Source organism: Paramormyrops kingsleyae, chromosome 25 (genome assembly GCF_048594095.1).
Source record: "Paramormyrops kingsleyae isolate MSU_618 chromosome 25, PKINGS_0.4, whole genome shotgun sequence".
NCBI lineage: Eukaryota > Metazoa > Chordata > Actinopteri > Osteoglossiformes > Mormyridae > Paramormyrops > Paramormyrops kingsleyae.
The window spans coordinates 34,770,207-34,787,967 of NC_132821.1; the positions used below are offsets into that span (position 1 = coordinate 34,770,207).

Below are 17,761 nucleotides of genomic sequence, written 5' to 3' on the forward strand. Positions count from 1 at the left end.
CACGACAGTTTCTGGACTTACGACACATTTTTCCAACTTCGGAAATATTTATAGAAAATTCACAGTTATGCAAAAAAAAATTAATCAAAAACGCAACAACACAAGCTGACACGGGGTGAGTGCAGCGTCCCCGTGCTGAGAAGCCGCCCCGATGGACGCTCGCCGAGTGGCGCCGTACCTGCAGCCTCACAGCCCGGCGCGGTAATAACACGTCCGCGGAGCGAAGCTCATGAAACGGCCATATGCATCTACGTTAGCAGGGGGAATCCCAACCTGCTACCCCGAACCTTGAGCCGCGCTCATCAAAAAACAGCTTCGTTTTAAAACTTCAACTAAATGGTGTGTGTAATGATTCAGTCCCAGACCCACCTCAAACCTCAATTTACAGAATTTTATTTTATTTCATGTCAAGTGGGGTTTCCCGTTTTACCATCCATGTGCATTTATAAGGTGACAGTAACGCTGCCCTAGGAACAATTGTCTTAAGGAAATTTAGTGGTTTGTGTCAATAGGTTTTAGGTTTTAACTTAAACTCAAGTTGTTGTACTGTAAGTATGAGTCACATTCAGTGCCTTCTTGGTGCTTGTGTCTAGTCAGTTAAATTAACTGGCATTTTTCCTTAAATGAGTCAAAGTGACAGTAGAAATGACACTGTGGGACTTATATTCGCTGATGACTAATGCAGGGGCCCAAACTTAAGTCACCAGAGAAGCCTGCTACGAGCTCGAAAGGCATTATGAAATGACGTCAGATAGTAAAGGCGTCGTGCATTTTAATACTGCCTCTGCTAATATAATTAGCCGTTATTCCTGCCACATGCCCGACACATAGTTCCACATCCAATAATAATGATGCACGCCTTAAAAACACATATGGTTCGATGGCATCAGCGTAAACGTCATTTTTAATCCACTTTGGCTAGCATCATGAGTAATTGCCTTAATGAAATGCCCAAAAAAAAAGGTTCTAAATTCTCAGTAAAGAGCCTAGCCGTCCACATGAGGAACAAACAAATGTAGTTATTCTAGGTATGCTATTGTGGATGAAAGAGCCAACGTGAAGGAATAAATTAAAATGGATGATAAATAAATGATCAAAGAGGCTCGGGGGAACAGCGGAGAGATCATGACCCCCCTCCCCACCCCCACCCCACCCAGCTCAGTATCAGCTGACGCCACTGGCGAGAAGAAAATGAACGTGCCCCCCTTCCTCCCCGACATCACACACGGAGGGCCTTGGGCCAGTGAAGCTTGCTTCTGTCTATAGAGGTGGCTTTGTTCATTTCCGACGCACTGCCCCCTGCTGGTGTGGGCAGGGACTTTCCCACGTGGACATTAGGTTACTGCAGTCTTTCTCAAGCCAGCCCACATTACCCCCCACCCCCCCGGGATACACCAGAACCCCCCAAAAAAAAAAAACACGGACGAACCTAACAGTCGTTAACACTAAGTATCAGGTTCAGGCAACATAGCAAGTTTCTTCCATCGCAGAGATGACAGGAACTTGGAAACCAACCCCCGTACAAGAGAAAGGAACCAAACAGAAGACTTCAGAGACATTACTGACGCTGTGCATTATTTATGACTGTTTATGCTCCACTGAAGCGACCGTGATTCATCGTCTGTGACGCTCTCATGCATGACTTTTGCGACGAGCTGCAGTCAGTAATGCGTGCTTGCTGAAAAAAAGCATTTAGGAAGTTCATGCACTACCTGTGAGGCCATGATCCTTAGATTATAAATGTGCTCCATCTACCCAAGCGTCCTTCGTTTTCAGGTATCAGAAAACTTTTCTCCTGGGCCTCGCTGACTTGGTACTTTCCTGATGATTGCTTTCCATTAATGTGAAACGGAAGAATGGATCCATTACGCTTCAGATCTATACAACCATCATATTTCCTTCGCAAATGCCTGACTGATGTTTATTTCTTTAAATGTTGCTATCTGCAGTCTGTAAGCATCAGTCATTTTAATTTTCTCTAATTAGCTGTCGAGCTGTTTTCAGTAGTATCCTTTGGATAGTGACGAGTTTATGTTACACAAACACTGAAAAGCGTAAATGTAAATGAACGTATAAGAGCGTATGAAAATACCGCATTTCTGTTTTCTCTGTTTTCTCTTATTCTGTAGCACGTCTTCGGTATATATATGTATCATTACATTATGCTTATTCATTGCTCATACATGGATCGATGCTCAGTGACGTTAGCTCTTCTTCCTATGCCTTTTCCATTAAAACATGTCTTTTGTGCAATTGAACTTCTAATCTGTCGAATAGCATAACCAGTGCTTTTTGATAAACGTCAATTCTGATATTATTCTAATCTGATATTATTCTAATTCAGCCCGTGGTGCAATTTCTTTGATGCATTACGGTAATTCACAATCCCGTAATGTATGCATTATCTTCTTTTTTTAAAGCTCTTAAGAAAATTGCATTTTATTCTGTTGCATTACAATGAAGTTGCTGTCTTAGGATCTGACATTACATTAAAAAAGCTTTTTTTCCCCCCCAGTTTCTATTAAAAAGAGGTTAATGTGACATTTCATGATATTCTAAGGAAACAATTTGATAGGAATTAATTTACACAGTTTAATAGTCATGAAAAAATCAGCTGCATTTACAAATAATCAGTGATTCAGAACAGAACAGAACAACCTTAATAATTATGCCCAGCCTGTAGTGTATGTCAGTCCATTTGACGCACAAACACAGACACACCCCCACCCGGGAAGAACAGGCAAACTGCACGCAGACAGAGGTGCAATAAGATTCATGTTGTGTTCAGGCGTAGTCAAAGAAGCATAGCTGTATACTGAGTGTGCTAACCTGAGGTACCCAGCAGCCGTCTGTGTTTTCAGTTGTTATTAATCGACAGAAGTGATGCTTTATTGGTTGTTTAATTGTTTGTGAGTTGGTGATTGGATAAAAGTGAATTGGTAAACCAGTTGTAAATGTGTCTCTTTTTTGGCGTTCTTTTTATACCATTGTGTATTTTCTGGTATGTGTGTGTGTGTGTATAGTCTTTACCAAAATGCACAGAGGAAAACATTCTAGTGGAAAGAACTTGTTTTGTATTCTTTTAGAATCTGCTTGTCTCTGTACAGTTATCTATGGTCTATGGCAGTGTTTCTCAACCCAGTCCTCAGGGAACCCCAGCCAGTCCACGTTTTTGCTTCCTCTCAGCTCCCAGCGCACCTGTACCAGCTATTCGGTGTTGCTGATTGGCTGGGAGCTGGGAGGGAGCAAAAATGTGGACTGTCTGGGGTTCCCTGAGGACTGGGTTGAGAAACACTGGTCTATGGTGTCTGTGGTACAGTAAATGTATCCTGAGTGCACACTGTGGATGCAGTTGACATGCACTGGATCAGAGTGTAATGTCTTGAAGTTACCGCTACTGAGATGTGTTATAGTTACTGATATTTAATAGTTTTATTAATCGTTTTTTGATAGCTAATAAACAGGCAAAAAAAAAAAAAATATATATATATATATATAGAGAGAGAGAGAGAGAGTTAATAATTTTACAGTAAATTGTTGTACTGCTTCGGGGAATGGGGGCCGAGGAGGGGCCCCTGGAAAGTGTAACCTAAGGGCCCCTGAGCAGGTTAATCCGCCACTGCAGATACCACAATATTAAAGCGTGAAAGCAGACAGAGACTCATGCAAAGGGCAAAACAAACAATGCAAAAGACAAACGATCCTGTTTTAACCAGGTGCTCACTTATGCTACATCTCCATGACCGACACATCTTGGGTAAAAGCAGACCTTCACTCAGACGCTGTGGTAATCGGTCCCTGGGTGTGAATGACCCAACAAGCCCAAACAAACCAAAGCACTCACAAGCTCCAGTGCTTCTCGGGGAAATTTTATTTACGAGTTTAATCTTGCTCAGCACGGTAGTAATAAGTGTGGAACAGAAGGCGTGCCTCAGCTTTTACGAGAGACGAGATGCTATTTGCTATCGGTGACTGGAAAAATGTTGAGTCTCCATTGTGTACTGAACTAAACAAAGAATTCTTATAGTGTTATGATTTTACATACATCCTTCATACATTAAAATTCCACCATAAAATCATATGCGGTTATTGTAATATGCAGATATGGCCAGAGTTAGCGGTGTGAATCCTGGATCATTGTGGGGAGAGTTTGCATGTTCTCCACCTGCTCATACCCTTGGTGCAGATTCCAGAGACACGTGCTGCGTTTGTCTCTGAATTGCCCATATTGTGTGATAGTGTGTCCTACAGTGGGCCCACAGTGTCCCCTAGATTTTGTCCATTGTCCCTTTGTGCCATCGGGCTCACTGGCCAGCAGCTATGAACGATGGATGGATACATTAATTAGCGATCTTCTGTTAAAATCCAAGCTAATCGACCGAGAGTCTGAAATTAGTAAAGAAAGTTTCAGAATGACAGAACCAGTCTGAGCCAAGTGTTGTTTGTGAGTGATCATATTGCAGAATGATATGCATTATTTTTGAGAATTACGAATGATAGTATTTCCTTATGCTTGTTTGTTTGAAAAAAAGTTGGAAGGGCTTAACTCCTAATTCTGTGCTCTCCCGAGACTTCAAGGAGGGATTTGCACCATGTAAACCATCTAAATGCTAATTCTCTTTGGCATTTGTTACTAATTAACGCTGGTATGATTAAGATCAATCTCGGGAAGCAGGCTGATCTCAGCACTTTCTGCACATGTATTCCTAAGCCCTTGCTAAAAGGCCAGTGGTTCCCAGAAGCGCTCATGTTCACAGCGGAACAGCGGAGAATTAATAACATTATTTATTTTTGGTTTCTTCACATGATTCCTTAATGGAAAAGGAGCTTCATCTCTAACAGGTGCAGAGGTTACGTGAGAAAGCTGCTTCTTCATTGTGTGGCCAGATCCACAGGACACTGAGGTTTTTGGAGTAAGGAATGGAGAGGAATGTGTGTCTGTGTGTGGGGGTTATATAACTATTACATTGTTGGGACCAAATGTCCCCATAATGGAAACAAAATATCAAAACGAAATAACAAAAAACTGTTATTGTGACGTTGTGGGGACCTTTTTTTGGCCCTCACAAGGGGAAACTCAATTTTACAAAAATCTGTCAAAAAAAACCTAAAAATGCTAAAAGTCTCCAAAGTTTAGGTGAAAGGCAAATCTAGGTGACCTTTCTGCTCAAAGGCCATAAGTGTTGCTCTGAGTAATATGTTTGCTTATGAAAAACGTGCAACCTTTGAAAACTCTTAGCACGGCTGTTGGATTGCTGCCCACTCCCCTCTCCCAGGACACAGCGAGATGAAATGGGGACGTGCACGTCACTGGGATCTGCGGGTGAACCAGACCACGAGTCACTTTAGCGACCTGGCCATTACTATGTTCAGCCGTGTTGTGACCAGCCTTTCTCAAACCGATCAACGACAGCTACGGGAAGCTCTTCGCTGCTGGCATTGTCAGCCAGACATCCTGAACGAGTCTTCAGAATTAAATCTTATGAACCATATAAATATCAAATCTGAACGAATGACAGGCACAAACTTTCACACAACCTCAGCAAATTGATTTTGATAATATTCCTAGGAAGTGATTCCGAAAGGCAGTCCGAAATCGCAGCAAAAAAACTAAAGTATGTCCTTCCACAGTCTTCCAGTCGTGTGGGTTGTGCGTTCTCTCTATTTCTACGTGCTTAAAGGGGCAGAAACCAAAACAATACACACAGCTCATACAGGCGCTCATTAAAATATTCATACATGGAAGAACTGAGTGCTTAATGGGGGAATAGTGGGATTTACCTTCATACTGCACTGAATGTTGTCCAATATATTCATCCTCTGTTTGGATTTCAAAATCCCCAATATTATTTATCCTCATAAATCATTTATTAAGAATGCAACATATTTGACTGAAAAAGTATATTAGTTATGTGGTTCTTCAGCCAGATTTTGGCAGCAGTGGATTGGTCCCTTAATGATGCATTTAAAAATGTACATCCTCACCTTTTATAAACATGCAATCAATAATTCGCTGGCACTGTTAAAAAGGACGGGGCATCCTGATCTCGAAGTCCATCTGTTTTCTTCGATTTCGTGTCATCTCCTGTGGCCTGCCTGTAGGTTTAATTGGTTCAGGCCTGAGATGTGGGCAGGTCTGTGGGCTGCAAAGGGGGACTGTGCTGTGATGAAGAGAGCACGCCGTTCCCAGAGACTAATTCTCCTTCCAGGCTTCAGCCCACGGCACTAGCCCTTTGTGGCGGAAAGGAGAGTCAGCCCATGAAATATTCATGTGCTTATTGGCTGTGTCTTTCATCTAAACCAGTAGCCCCCCCCCCCCCCCACCACCACCACACACACACACACACACACCCGACCACAGTCATACCCGGTCATGGGAGCCTGAGGACCTCGCCCCTGGCTGAACACCCCCGGTGCTGAACGTGGCGCGTGTCTCGGTGTATGTGGGACAGCGATGTGAGGCAGGTAAGTTAAGTGAGCATCTTAAGGCCTCGTTCACACGAACGTCTGTACCAGGCGTTTTTCTGGCGTTCGTGGCCAGGTGAGCGCAGACTGAACGCCGACCGTATTTTCTGCTCATTGGAGCAAATCAAAGCGTCCACACGGGTATTCAGCACCGGCGTTCGGCCGGCTACGCGTTCAGATGGCGTCAAATAAATGCTGCATGCAACGTTTTCTTGGCGTCAAAATCCCAACGAACGTGAGGAAAACGATGCTATTGCGTTTACATGGCGCTCGGTTGGCGTTCTGGAGGACCATGATTCTGTACGGCAACTATTATCTTAGATACGTGTAATACGTTTGCTTTTATTTTTGGTTTGAAATACACGTTTCATGCGTCTTTGTCGTGCAAGCGGGGCTGCGCCGCGCCGGTGACAGCCTGGACCGCGGCGCCGTACCCGCATAGCCGAGAACCGGGAGCGGGGAGCCAACACTGCCCGGGATGGTCCCAGATGCGGGGCGATGTCGCCGACTGGTTAACTTTAACCAGGTTGTAATAAAGAATAGGGATCCATGTTTTCAATGCAGAACTATAAACCAAGATGACCCACGTGTAAATACTCTGGACAGAGTAATTACTGCCCCCACAGGAAAAACACATGAAACTACAGATTGGGAGATGTTAAGTGAGCGTCTTAGCTGTGCCATCTACACCTGCGATGTGAGGCAGGGATGTTAAGTGAGCGTCTTAGCTGTGCCATCTACTCCCACGATGTGAGGCAGGGATGTTAAGTGAGCGTCTTAGCTGTGCCATCTACACCTGCGATGTGAGGCAGGGATGTTAAGTGAGCGTCTTAGCTGTGCCATCTACACCTGCGATGTGAGGCAGGGATGTTAAGTGAGCGTCTTAGCTGTGCCATCTACACCTGCGATGTGAGGCAGGGATGTTAAGTGAGCGTCTTAGCTGTGCCATCTACTCCCACGATGTGAGGCAGGGATGTTAAGTGAGCGTCTTAGCTGTGCCATCTACACCTGCGATGTGAGGCAGGGATGTTAAGTGAGCGTCTTAGCTGTGCCATCTACACCTGCGATGTGCACCCGGGAGTTATTGTTGTTAATGAAAACTTAAAATAATGTACAAAAATAAAATACTACTACTAAACAAAAAAACTATGAATAGTGCTTCCTGAAATAAAATGAAAACAAGCATCAAAGACTTTACTATTTTTAATACCAATTTTGCTAGAGTAATGATTTGTTTTTCTTTATTGACAATTAAAAGTCCCTGGAACATATTTTGCTCATTTTGGAGACATTAGTATATAATGTGCAATGTGTATTCAGGTAGGATTCTCTAAAGATCAGACACATAAAATAGTTACAAATCTATTCATAGAAATATAATTACTAAAGCTAAATAGAAATATATCTTTCAATGAAAAACTAATAAAAATGAATAAGATCACACTAAAAAAATAGCTAAAACTAAACCAGATATTTAAAGTGAAAATAATATAGCAATAAAAGCTACATTTAAAAAGCCAAAACTGCACACTTGTAGATGTAAGTACTGCCTGAGAATAGACACCAATGTGCAATTGGCTCATCCTTTTAGCCGGCCAGTCGTGCGCTCGCCAGCGCCCTCCAGCTGTGAGGCAGCTGAGGACAGGTCTGATTTCCCTCCCTTTGATGTGGTCAGCCAGCCCAAGGCTTCGGTCTCAAAGCTGTTTCACTTTTGTACAATTAGTCTATGGTTTAAACATGGATAAAAAAGATACATAAATAGAAACTGCTTACCGGATGTGCTGAAAGACTCATTTTTATTTGTGTGCTGCTTTGGTATTTCTAATTTTTCTTATTAAAAAGTTTGTGACATCCATATGTTTTTAGGTAAAGCTCTCGTTCATTTGTGGTGTGGACTCCAGTATTGATTCTACACTGAGTAATAACAGTTAGACACCTCGCTCAAACACTGCAGATGACAGCACAGAATGACTGAGAAGAAAAGGAGAGATTAAAGAGTTGGTAAAGCTTGCAGAATACTGGGAAAAGACATGCAAAAGATAAATGTGATTTCTCAATAAAATCGAAACCAATCAGCATGTGGTAAGGCTGACGTGCCTTACAGATGTCACAATGGTAATGGAGGAGACCAATTTTCATCCCTGGGGGGAGGGGGGGGGGTGGGTGACAAAAACACAAATAACCAAAGAGTATAAACAAACACCCAGGACACTCCCTCAGCTCAGCAGGTTTTAGCTGCGTGTTCCCTGGCTGGACACAAACGCCTCTTCCTTTGATGAGATGACAGAGACCGGGATGATAAGAGGTTTGGTACAACCCATGGTGAATGTTTGGTACGTGTCCTTATTATCCAGCCAGATCACCCTGCACCTATACACATTCATACCCATCAGCTCTATACATTCATACCTATCAGCTCTATACATTCATACCCATCAGCTCTATACATTCATACCCATCAGCTCTATACATTCATACCCATCAGCTCTATACATTCATACCTATCAGCTGTATACATTCATACCTTTCACCTCATAATTAGCTTAGCATCCCTGTCTTTTAAAAGACATTTTTAATACATTTAAGCGGCACACTGAGTGATGTTGCCCTGTCTGTAGCTACTTCAGCAGCTCTGTCCAGTTGCGACATGAAATTAGGGTACCTCTGTCCTACTGATTTTACAGCTGAAGTAGCTTTGCTATGTGTTGTACTTAGGCTCTGAAGGAGGTGACCCTATGTTCACATAACAGAGGACCTTTAATAAAACAGGGATTAAAACGCACAGCACCAACAGCCCCCTGGCTGTAAAAACGCACAGCACCAACAGCCAGAGAGCTGACTTCAACTATGTCTGGGAAAGGAAAAAAAAAAAAAAACCTTCATCATCTTGCCTGCACATCGTTCTGCATCTGTACTTCAAAATCTGGATGAAACGCCATTCCCAATACAGTTTCATGTAATAAACTACAATAGGTAAATAAATTGCTGATTAAATAGTAGCTTCCCATCCAGGGTGTACCCCCAGTGCTTTGTGCTGCCCGGGATTGGCTCAAGGTCTCCATGAGACAATAATCAGGATAAGTGATTGGAAGATGGATGGATTGAAAATTAAATAAAGTCAGCGATAGTATTAAGTATTAAACAAATTACTGGGTTGAATATTCTAGTGACTATCATGTTCATAGAATGAAAACCAATAAACAATCCCCAGAACCACATAAAAGTGATATGGCTTTTGCAACTAAAAAGGTTAAGGGGTGTCAGAACACTGTAAGCGGGGCTGTACGCCAACTGGAAATCACTGATGACAAATTTCCACATTAAAATCCTGTCCTGATTGTCAAAGCTGGGCTGGCTGACACACAAACAGCCTGAAAAACAAACAAACAAATCTGTGAACAAAGACGCAGGTGTCCGTCTCTTCACGTCAGATTTCACACGCGATCGCGGCACAATCGACATGGAACGCTCAGCCCTGTTGCCACTTCCAGTCCCGCCTTCTATCGACTGACTCTCGCTGAGGCAGAGTGCACTTCCCCTCACCCTCAGCCCAATGAAAGGCGACTCCGGAACATTCCAGGCACTGTATGGAAGCAACTGCAGCCATTAAATGAAGAGGTGAGCTAAACTGCGATGTTATATGGACCAGCATTCTCACTGCACAAGGGACACCAGAGGCCCAGTGTAAGACTGGACCCTGGTCTGTGAAACATGATTAGGGACTCAACATATCATCACTCTGGGACTCCCCTGACTCTGACCCTGACCCTAACCCTAACCCTGACCCTGACCCTGACCCTCTCCTGGTCAGGCCACAACACCGCAGCTCGCTACCGAGACCGAAGACTAAATTAGCCATTTGGTAAATTGAGCATATACTGTATGCACAGGTCTGCTGGTACCAGATCAAGGACACAAAAAGGTAGATAATAAAGATAAACACAAGAGTCAAGTTAAACACCTCGGACAGAATACCAAATTTTTGTGTAAATGAATGAATCAGAAATTATGAGAATTAATCTCTGTAACAGGCTGAGAGAGCATTTTGCTCGACGTCTGAGGCTATCCCTGGAAGCAGACGGTGAGAAGCAAGGAAGACAATGAACACGGGGCTAGTCCATCTTACTGTATACAAACACATGGCTTGCATTGGTGCCTCAGATGAGTTTCACTTTTAATATCAGCCATAATGAAGATAAGACAAGAAAGAGGAACTTCTGGAATATCATGCACATTTTGATGGAGCTGTCTGATGTTTGGCTAATATTTGAAATTAGGATGTTTTAAATATATACATTATAGCTAATCTAAAACAGTGTTAGATTTAACATGGAGAAAGTTAATTATATTTGAGTGATACAGAATAACTGTATAATTATACTTAGAAGGAAATATTTATTTCAAAGCAAATGTTACAAGAGCTTCCCTATGTGGTAGTTTGTCAGTCCTTGGAGCGGCAGCATGTGCTGTGTTTGTGTAGTTAAATGACATGTTTAGGCAGTACGGAGAGGCCAAGGTCAGGACGGAGAGGAAGGGGCTCTGTGCCCAAGAGGAGGGGGCTCTGTGCCCAAGAGGAGGGGGCTCTGTGCCCAAGAGGAAGGGGCTCTGTGCCCAAGAGGAGGGGGCTCTGTGCCCAAGAGGAGGGGGCTCTGTGAAACGACGCCGCACTACGTTGATGCTATTCTGGGGCGTGCTGAAGATATTTCAATATGATTCACTGCCAGCAGATTGTATTCAGTGTGCTCTTCATTTGGTTGGTTCTGGTTATGACAAGTTCATAGTGTCTGAAAAAGCGCTTTTCCTCTCTGTGAAGTCTTAATGAAAGGTCCCAAACTGTGAGAAAGGAACTGGAACTGGATGCTTTGCATAACACAGCTCATAGTATCTTGATTCAAAGATTCAAAATGCATTAGAGTGATCATGAATCTGCACTCAGATGGGTGACTCTAATAAAGAGGCAGAACCTAAACTCTGGTATCCAGATATGAATATTAATCATTACTCTTAACAAACTACAATACCACGCACATTGTATCTGCTTTGGGGGATTAGTGGTCAACCCACACACAGACATCCAACATAAATAAAAGAAAAATGCACTTCAGAGAGAAGTCTCCAAGGACCTGCACAGGAGACATCAGGAAGTGTGGAGGAAGGCAATTACTGCAGGCTTGTTTGTTGACCGGGATGACGGCTTTTGAAAGAAGCCTTTCCAATATTAGTATTTTTCTGACTGATGAGCCATTGATCAACAGTTTTCTGGAAATATTTGTGTATTTGACAATGGGTTTGATGCCTAGTTCTGTTAATGATCCAGACTTGTTTAAAACCAGTCATGCTTTTAAGGTTTCAATGTTCTTAATCACAATCATGAGGTTAAGCAGTACTGTAGGTTTGGTCCATACTGTCACTTGGGTCTCCAGGGTAGTAAAATGTAACAGTCGGATATATTACTAAACTATGTGGAGCACCATTTGTCTGGTGGAACCTGAATTAACCCATCCCTATAGGCTGAAGATGCAACACCATTCGACAAGCACTCTGAATAAAAATGTGACAGCCAATAGCATCCAACCTGGGACGTGTAGCCAACAGTGTCCAGCCTAGGATGTACAGCCAATAGCATCCAACTTAGGGTGTGCAGCCAATAGCATCCAACGTAGGATGTATAGCCAATAGTGTCCAACCTAGGATGTGTAGCCAACAGCGTCTAACCTAGGATGTGCAGTCAATAGGATCCAACGTAGGATGTATAGCCAATAGCGTCCAACCTAGGACGCGTAGCCAATAGCGTCCAGCCTAGGACATGCTGCTCCAGTGCTCTTTTTACACTGAAAGTCAGTATTTTTCACCGCTCTTTGAGCTGTTACCATGTTTCCTCACACACAGTTCTTACTCTGACTCCATGCTTGGTATGTTATATAAAACAGATTTTTGGACCTTACAGGAATAAAAAAAAAACAATATGTCAGCCAAAAACTACACTCAGTTGGAATATTTTCTAAACCAGAGAGAGAGAGAGAGAGAGAGAGAAATCAATTCTTTGTCTAGGCTGCTTCAGGAAATCCAAATACGGAGAACGGTTCTGGGCACGAAGTTCAGGAACACAGAATGTGATTTATATATCACTGTGTGTATACGTCACATGTACGGTGTTAGCACATAGACCTAGACCTACTGTAAGTGTTTTGCATTTTGGCTTTCTCTATGTTTCCTGTTTGTCACACACACAGGTTTGTAATTATATCTTTGTGGGAACTCTCCATTCATTTCTATGGGGAAAACTGTAATCCCAACATGACAATCTTAACCCCTACCCAGCCATAACCTTAAGTAATCAAACAAAATACCAGATTTTTGGGATCATAAGTTTTTTGATTGCATTCACAGATCTTTGTAAGAATCTGAAAAATGGTCCCCACAATGTAATATAAATATCACCCACACAGACACACACACATATATATATATGTGTGTGTGTGTGTGTTAATTACAATTAATCTCTCGCTGTTTTGAAGTCCCAGCACCGTCACTATTCACTCGATTTCTATTAGGGTGCTTTTGATTAACTGAACGAAATCACTGCAGCCACACAGTTTGAATTTAATTAACATACATTTCCTGACAATTAATGGTGCTTCAAAGCATGTTTCCTACAGGCCTTACGTAGGCTAGGCTACGGCACACACTCATTCCAATTAAACTCTAAAATTTTATTTTCCCTATCTTTTATCTTTGCGTGTAGTGCACATCAAGTGAATTTATTAATCTCTGTCTATGTATAGAATTCTTTTATCAATTCAAATGACTCGAAATGGACCATGTCACTGAACCTAATTTATAAGTGACCCTACAGTTTGGCATGTTCATTATCGCCTTTAGTACCAAGCACAATTTATATTTTTATTTAAAAACTTTTGAAAGGATTATTAGTTTGCAGTAACAATGTGTCATTTTCCCCCATGAAACATTCTTTTTAATACTCCTGTTAGCCAATTAATATACATATTAGCACCAAGTTATGAGCAGTCAAGGACACATTAGAAGTTGTTGATTCTGTGCCAAATCATCAAAAATCTGAGACCATAAAGGGACCACAGAGTATCTGTCAGCGTTCAAAGTGCCCACCCTGCTCTTAAACGTGCGCCCTTGTTAGATGACACCCAGCACGACATCACAAAATCTCCCATCTTGATTTGCGGTGTGAGTGAACGATGCTACCCACAATGCCAAGCGCAGAGCCTACGGGGTGACATTCCGACGCCGTACAGATCATCTCATCCCTCTCTTCTGGACTGAGACTGGAAGGGGGAGTCTGGTACGGAAGCTAATGCAGATGGCCTACCATGTCTTCCACAAACACTGATGGACCACAAACCATCTTTAAAAAAAACACAAGATAGCTAGTTATCTTTACTTATTTGTGAAGCCCACAAACACCCAGAGATCCACAATGATATGAGTCAGGTTTTCCTCCTCTTTTCATCCTTCTGCCCTGTGCCTCCTTTCTCTATCTCTGTCTTTCATATCTGCTGATGATTTCTTCAACCTCTGGATCGTTTTTGTCATCAGCTGGCTTTAACAAACCATCACCCAGATTACTGCTGCATTCCCATGCAGAAACCTTCTCCTCCAGTCGTCCGTCAGCTCGTCATCCACCACGTGTCACGTTCCATCCCGGGTAACCTTCTCTTGCTCTCTCATCTTTACCGTCTTTAAACAAGCTAACATCTTATGAGGGTCTCTCCTAGGTTGCTCAAGCCATTTCAAGCTACCTAGCTGGTCTAAAGTGCTTGAGCTGCAGGGTGCTGCCTGTTTCAACACCTCACATGACCTGCTCGTGTCATGTGACTGGACCGGGGTGATGTGAAATACTTTTCCTTTTTCTAAAATCTGTCAAAACCTCCAACTCCTTCTCTGGTTTTAACGTCGAACAGAGGGTGCCGACGTAGCGGGGCACGGCGGCTCAGCTCGGTGCGCGGCCCACCTGGGGGTGATGTGTAGCGGGGCACGGCGGCTCAGCTCGGTGCGCGGCCCACCTGGGGGTGATGTGATGTGATATGTGATGTGATATGCAGCCTGCAACATCCCTCACACAGTCCTGCCATAACTGCCATTCGTCTCACTGACATGAGCAGCAGGGATGCGGCCCAGCTGGGACGTTCAGGAGCGGGAATGTGGACGAGGAGGAAAAAAGAGGCGAAGGATTCCATAACACGACAGGATCGCTTAGCAACCTGGACTTCTCTGCCAAACCTTTCAGAGGCATAAAACAGGAGAAGGACATTGTTTTGTTTGCTTTTATACCCTAAACTGACCCTATTTGTAGACTACCTTTCTCCTTAGCTGCTCACTAATGGGTGAACCAATGGATGGATTGATGGATGGGTATACTGAAGCATCAACTGCAAAATTTTCCACTTCCCACTAAATTTCAGGAGTCGGTCCTCGTGCAGCATTACGATACTCAAACACCCATCTCAGTTGTTTCGTTGAAACCACATTCTGAAACCAATGCGGCCTGTTTGGGTTTAACAGCCAGTTAATTCCAGAAGTATTTCAACCGGAATACTTTTCTCAAGATCCAATACTGGGATCCAATACAAACCTACCAAGGTTTAGCCCATTAGATAAATGGCCTTATTCGGCGGTTACTGCTGGCATCCAAGCCGGACGTGGTGTTATCACATTGGCTCAGGTCTGCGGGTGCTTCCTGCACGATAGGCCACTCACCCTATTTCGCCTAGTTCCTTGAAGTTAATCCGGATTCAGGCAGCACCAGTACCTTGCCCAGGCAGAAAGTTGCACTGAATTCGCTCCCATAAAGATCCTCTTTCATAACCTGCAGTGAGTGACGAATGTGACTATAGAAATAAGTCCAAGCTCGAGGAAGCAGATGACGGGGTCTTGGCTGACCTCCCGCTGTGAATGCACAGTACCACAGACAGGAAATTATACAGGAACTGGCAATCATTGTACAGGCACCTTACAGCAGACCGCTGGGCAACCCCCCCCCCCCCCCCCCACCACCATGACATTCCCAGGGGGCCTAGAACCAGAACTTCTGTCTGAGAAGCTGGAAACATGCGACACTTCAAACGGGGTCTTCACTGCATCGTTTGGACTAATATACAACCACTCCTTCCCCCAGGTCCATTGCTACCCCCTTCTCAACAGATCTGTCATAAGCTCCTATTGGATTAAACCAGCTGGCCAGTGAACAGTGCAAATGAAATCCTACTCACTATTGGTTACAAAGCCTTGTTCCTCCCATTATCAGTCAATAGGGTAATGCCTTTGGCATTCATTACTAGCGGATGACTGATGACCGGCTGGGTTTGGGTACATTTGATTGGCAAAGTTAGAACATTCTAAACGGAAGCCACTTTGAAGGATTCCCCAGTGAGGCCCTGGGATAAGTACGATGTGCTCTGCAAAGCCGTGGGAGGATGTGAGTGAACAGCAGTCTCCTCAGAGCTTGTTACTCTGCTTGATGGAGCCCGCGGCTTGTGGCCGTCCCATCCCCACTGTGCCGCATTAGCCATCTGTGGCAAAGAGGCCAAGAAGAACAGGATTGGTCACTGGGATGGGTTCCTCAAACTCTCATTGGCTCACAGCGGCGTGCGCTACTCCCTGGGTCCCCTACAGGGCCGTGTGTGTAGTGAAGCAAATAGAACTCCTCCGAGTACATTACGTCACTAAGGCAACCTGCGGACTGCAAAGCGGCTGGAGAAGGGCGTGTGCTAGTCTACACCCATAGAGGGAGCCTATTATGGGGCTGACTTGTTTGGGTAAATATGGGGGAACAATTCTTATACATATAATATGCCCATACAAATACACAAATCAGCATGTCAAATTCAACCAGACCCTTTCACAGAGAGGAGGTATTAACACACAGATTTTATGCAAACACAACAGCTCATCAGATGAATGTTAATGAACTTTCTGGATGGACTACGATCTGAACAATTAACAAGTGATCCCAGTTTTTTCCTAAGCGAACGTGACACTGCAAATACAGCAATATATCCAACCAACTATTCAATACTATCATGCAAAGAAGCTATTTTTCACAGACGATAAATGTTGCAACTTCCTGCAAACACGCGCCAACTGTGGAGAGTTCGGCGTCCGTTCCCTGTTGCGAAGTCATTAAAAGTAATGTCATTAACATTCTAATCGAATACAGTCCGAAGAGATTTCCATCTGCTTTTTAAACATTTCATTAACCGTGAATTATTTATCTCGCATTTCGGGTGAGGATTGTTCTCTTGGACAGATAACCATTAAAATTCAGTCACAGACAGCAAAGCATGATTGCGAGGTGCCCAAAAACCTGGAGTGAGCACATTACATTTGCGTGGCTTATGATGATGAACACGAGAACTTCTGTTCCTGAGAACTGGGATTTATATTTTATAAGGGGCAGCGGGGGTCTGGGACACTCCGGGAGAGTGACGTCTTTCAGAACGAGCATCCGTCCTCACGACACACTTGACATCGCTTGAGTCTTGGGGCGACTCAAAACTCTCACTTTGTTTTTCCCTCTTAACTGAGATTTGAATGGAGTCTGGGAAGCCTAACAAAGGCCACACAGAAGCACAATGTGTCTCTCTTGGGATCCAGCCATCAGTCTTTCTAGCGACAGTATGCTGGCAAGCTACGTAATCGCTCGTGAAATATCACGGCTAGCTACACAGGCAATAGAATTACAATGATTAGCTTAGCAAGAATTACGCTTTAAACATTCCATTGAATAAACCTGGATATTATATGGAACAACAAGAAAATAACAGCACCCAATGCAAGGAATTGTCTCTCACACAAGGCGGGACATTAACCAGATTCGTTTTCTGCATTCAATCAGACCTTCTAACCACTGTTCATTACCTCCTCTTCATCCACTCAAATCAATGACTAATCAGGACATGGGTTCAGCATGGAACATAAAAGCCAACGCGCCGTTTACTCCACCTACTGCTCCACCCAGCAGCTGATGGAGTAAGACAAGGAGCAGGGAATTAGCGATGACATTCATACCAGCTCCAGCAGATACCTTCTTTCCAGCCATGGTTTGGGTCTCCGCTCAGTTCTTCCGCATCGGTGTCTTAATCCTGGTTTGAAAAGACAAGAAGAAAGAGAGTGTGAACAGCAGTGAACAGCAAGTCCAGCCAGGTTTTTTGGCAAGTTTGTTTGTTTACAGGAATTTATACATATGTTCAAAGAACAGCAACAGTGAGAGAGAGACCTGCAGAGCGACCTGAAACATATGCGTTGCTTAACTTGGCTAGTT

The 17,761-nt window shown here is 43.6% G+C and overlaps 1 protein-coding gene across 6 annotated transcripts in view; it reads right to left on the reverse strand.

Moving 5' to 3' along the window:
- Window positions 1-17,761, reverse strand: part of LOC111859292 (leucine-rich repeat and immunoglobulin-like domain-containing nogo receptor-interacting protein 2) — a 241,689-nt gene that overhangs the window by 82,067 nt on the left and 141,861 nt on the right. For 3 of the 6 annotated variants that reach the window (XM_072707488.1, XM_023841822.2, XM_023841823.2), the window contains exon 2: window positions 17,525-17,582. In XM_072707488.1, coding sequence (XP_072563589.1) covers window positions 17,525-17,539 — 15 coding nt within the window. In that variant the 5' untranslated portion in view covers window positions 17,540-17,582. Of the gene's footprint in view, window positions 1-17,508; window positions 17,583-17,761 lie in introns of all 6 variants that reach the window. The other 3 variants (XM_072707489.1, XM_023841827.2, XM_023841826.2) reach the window with 1 other exon arrangement.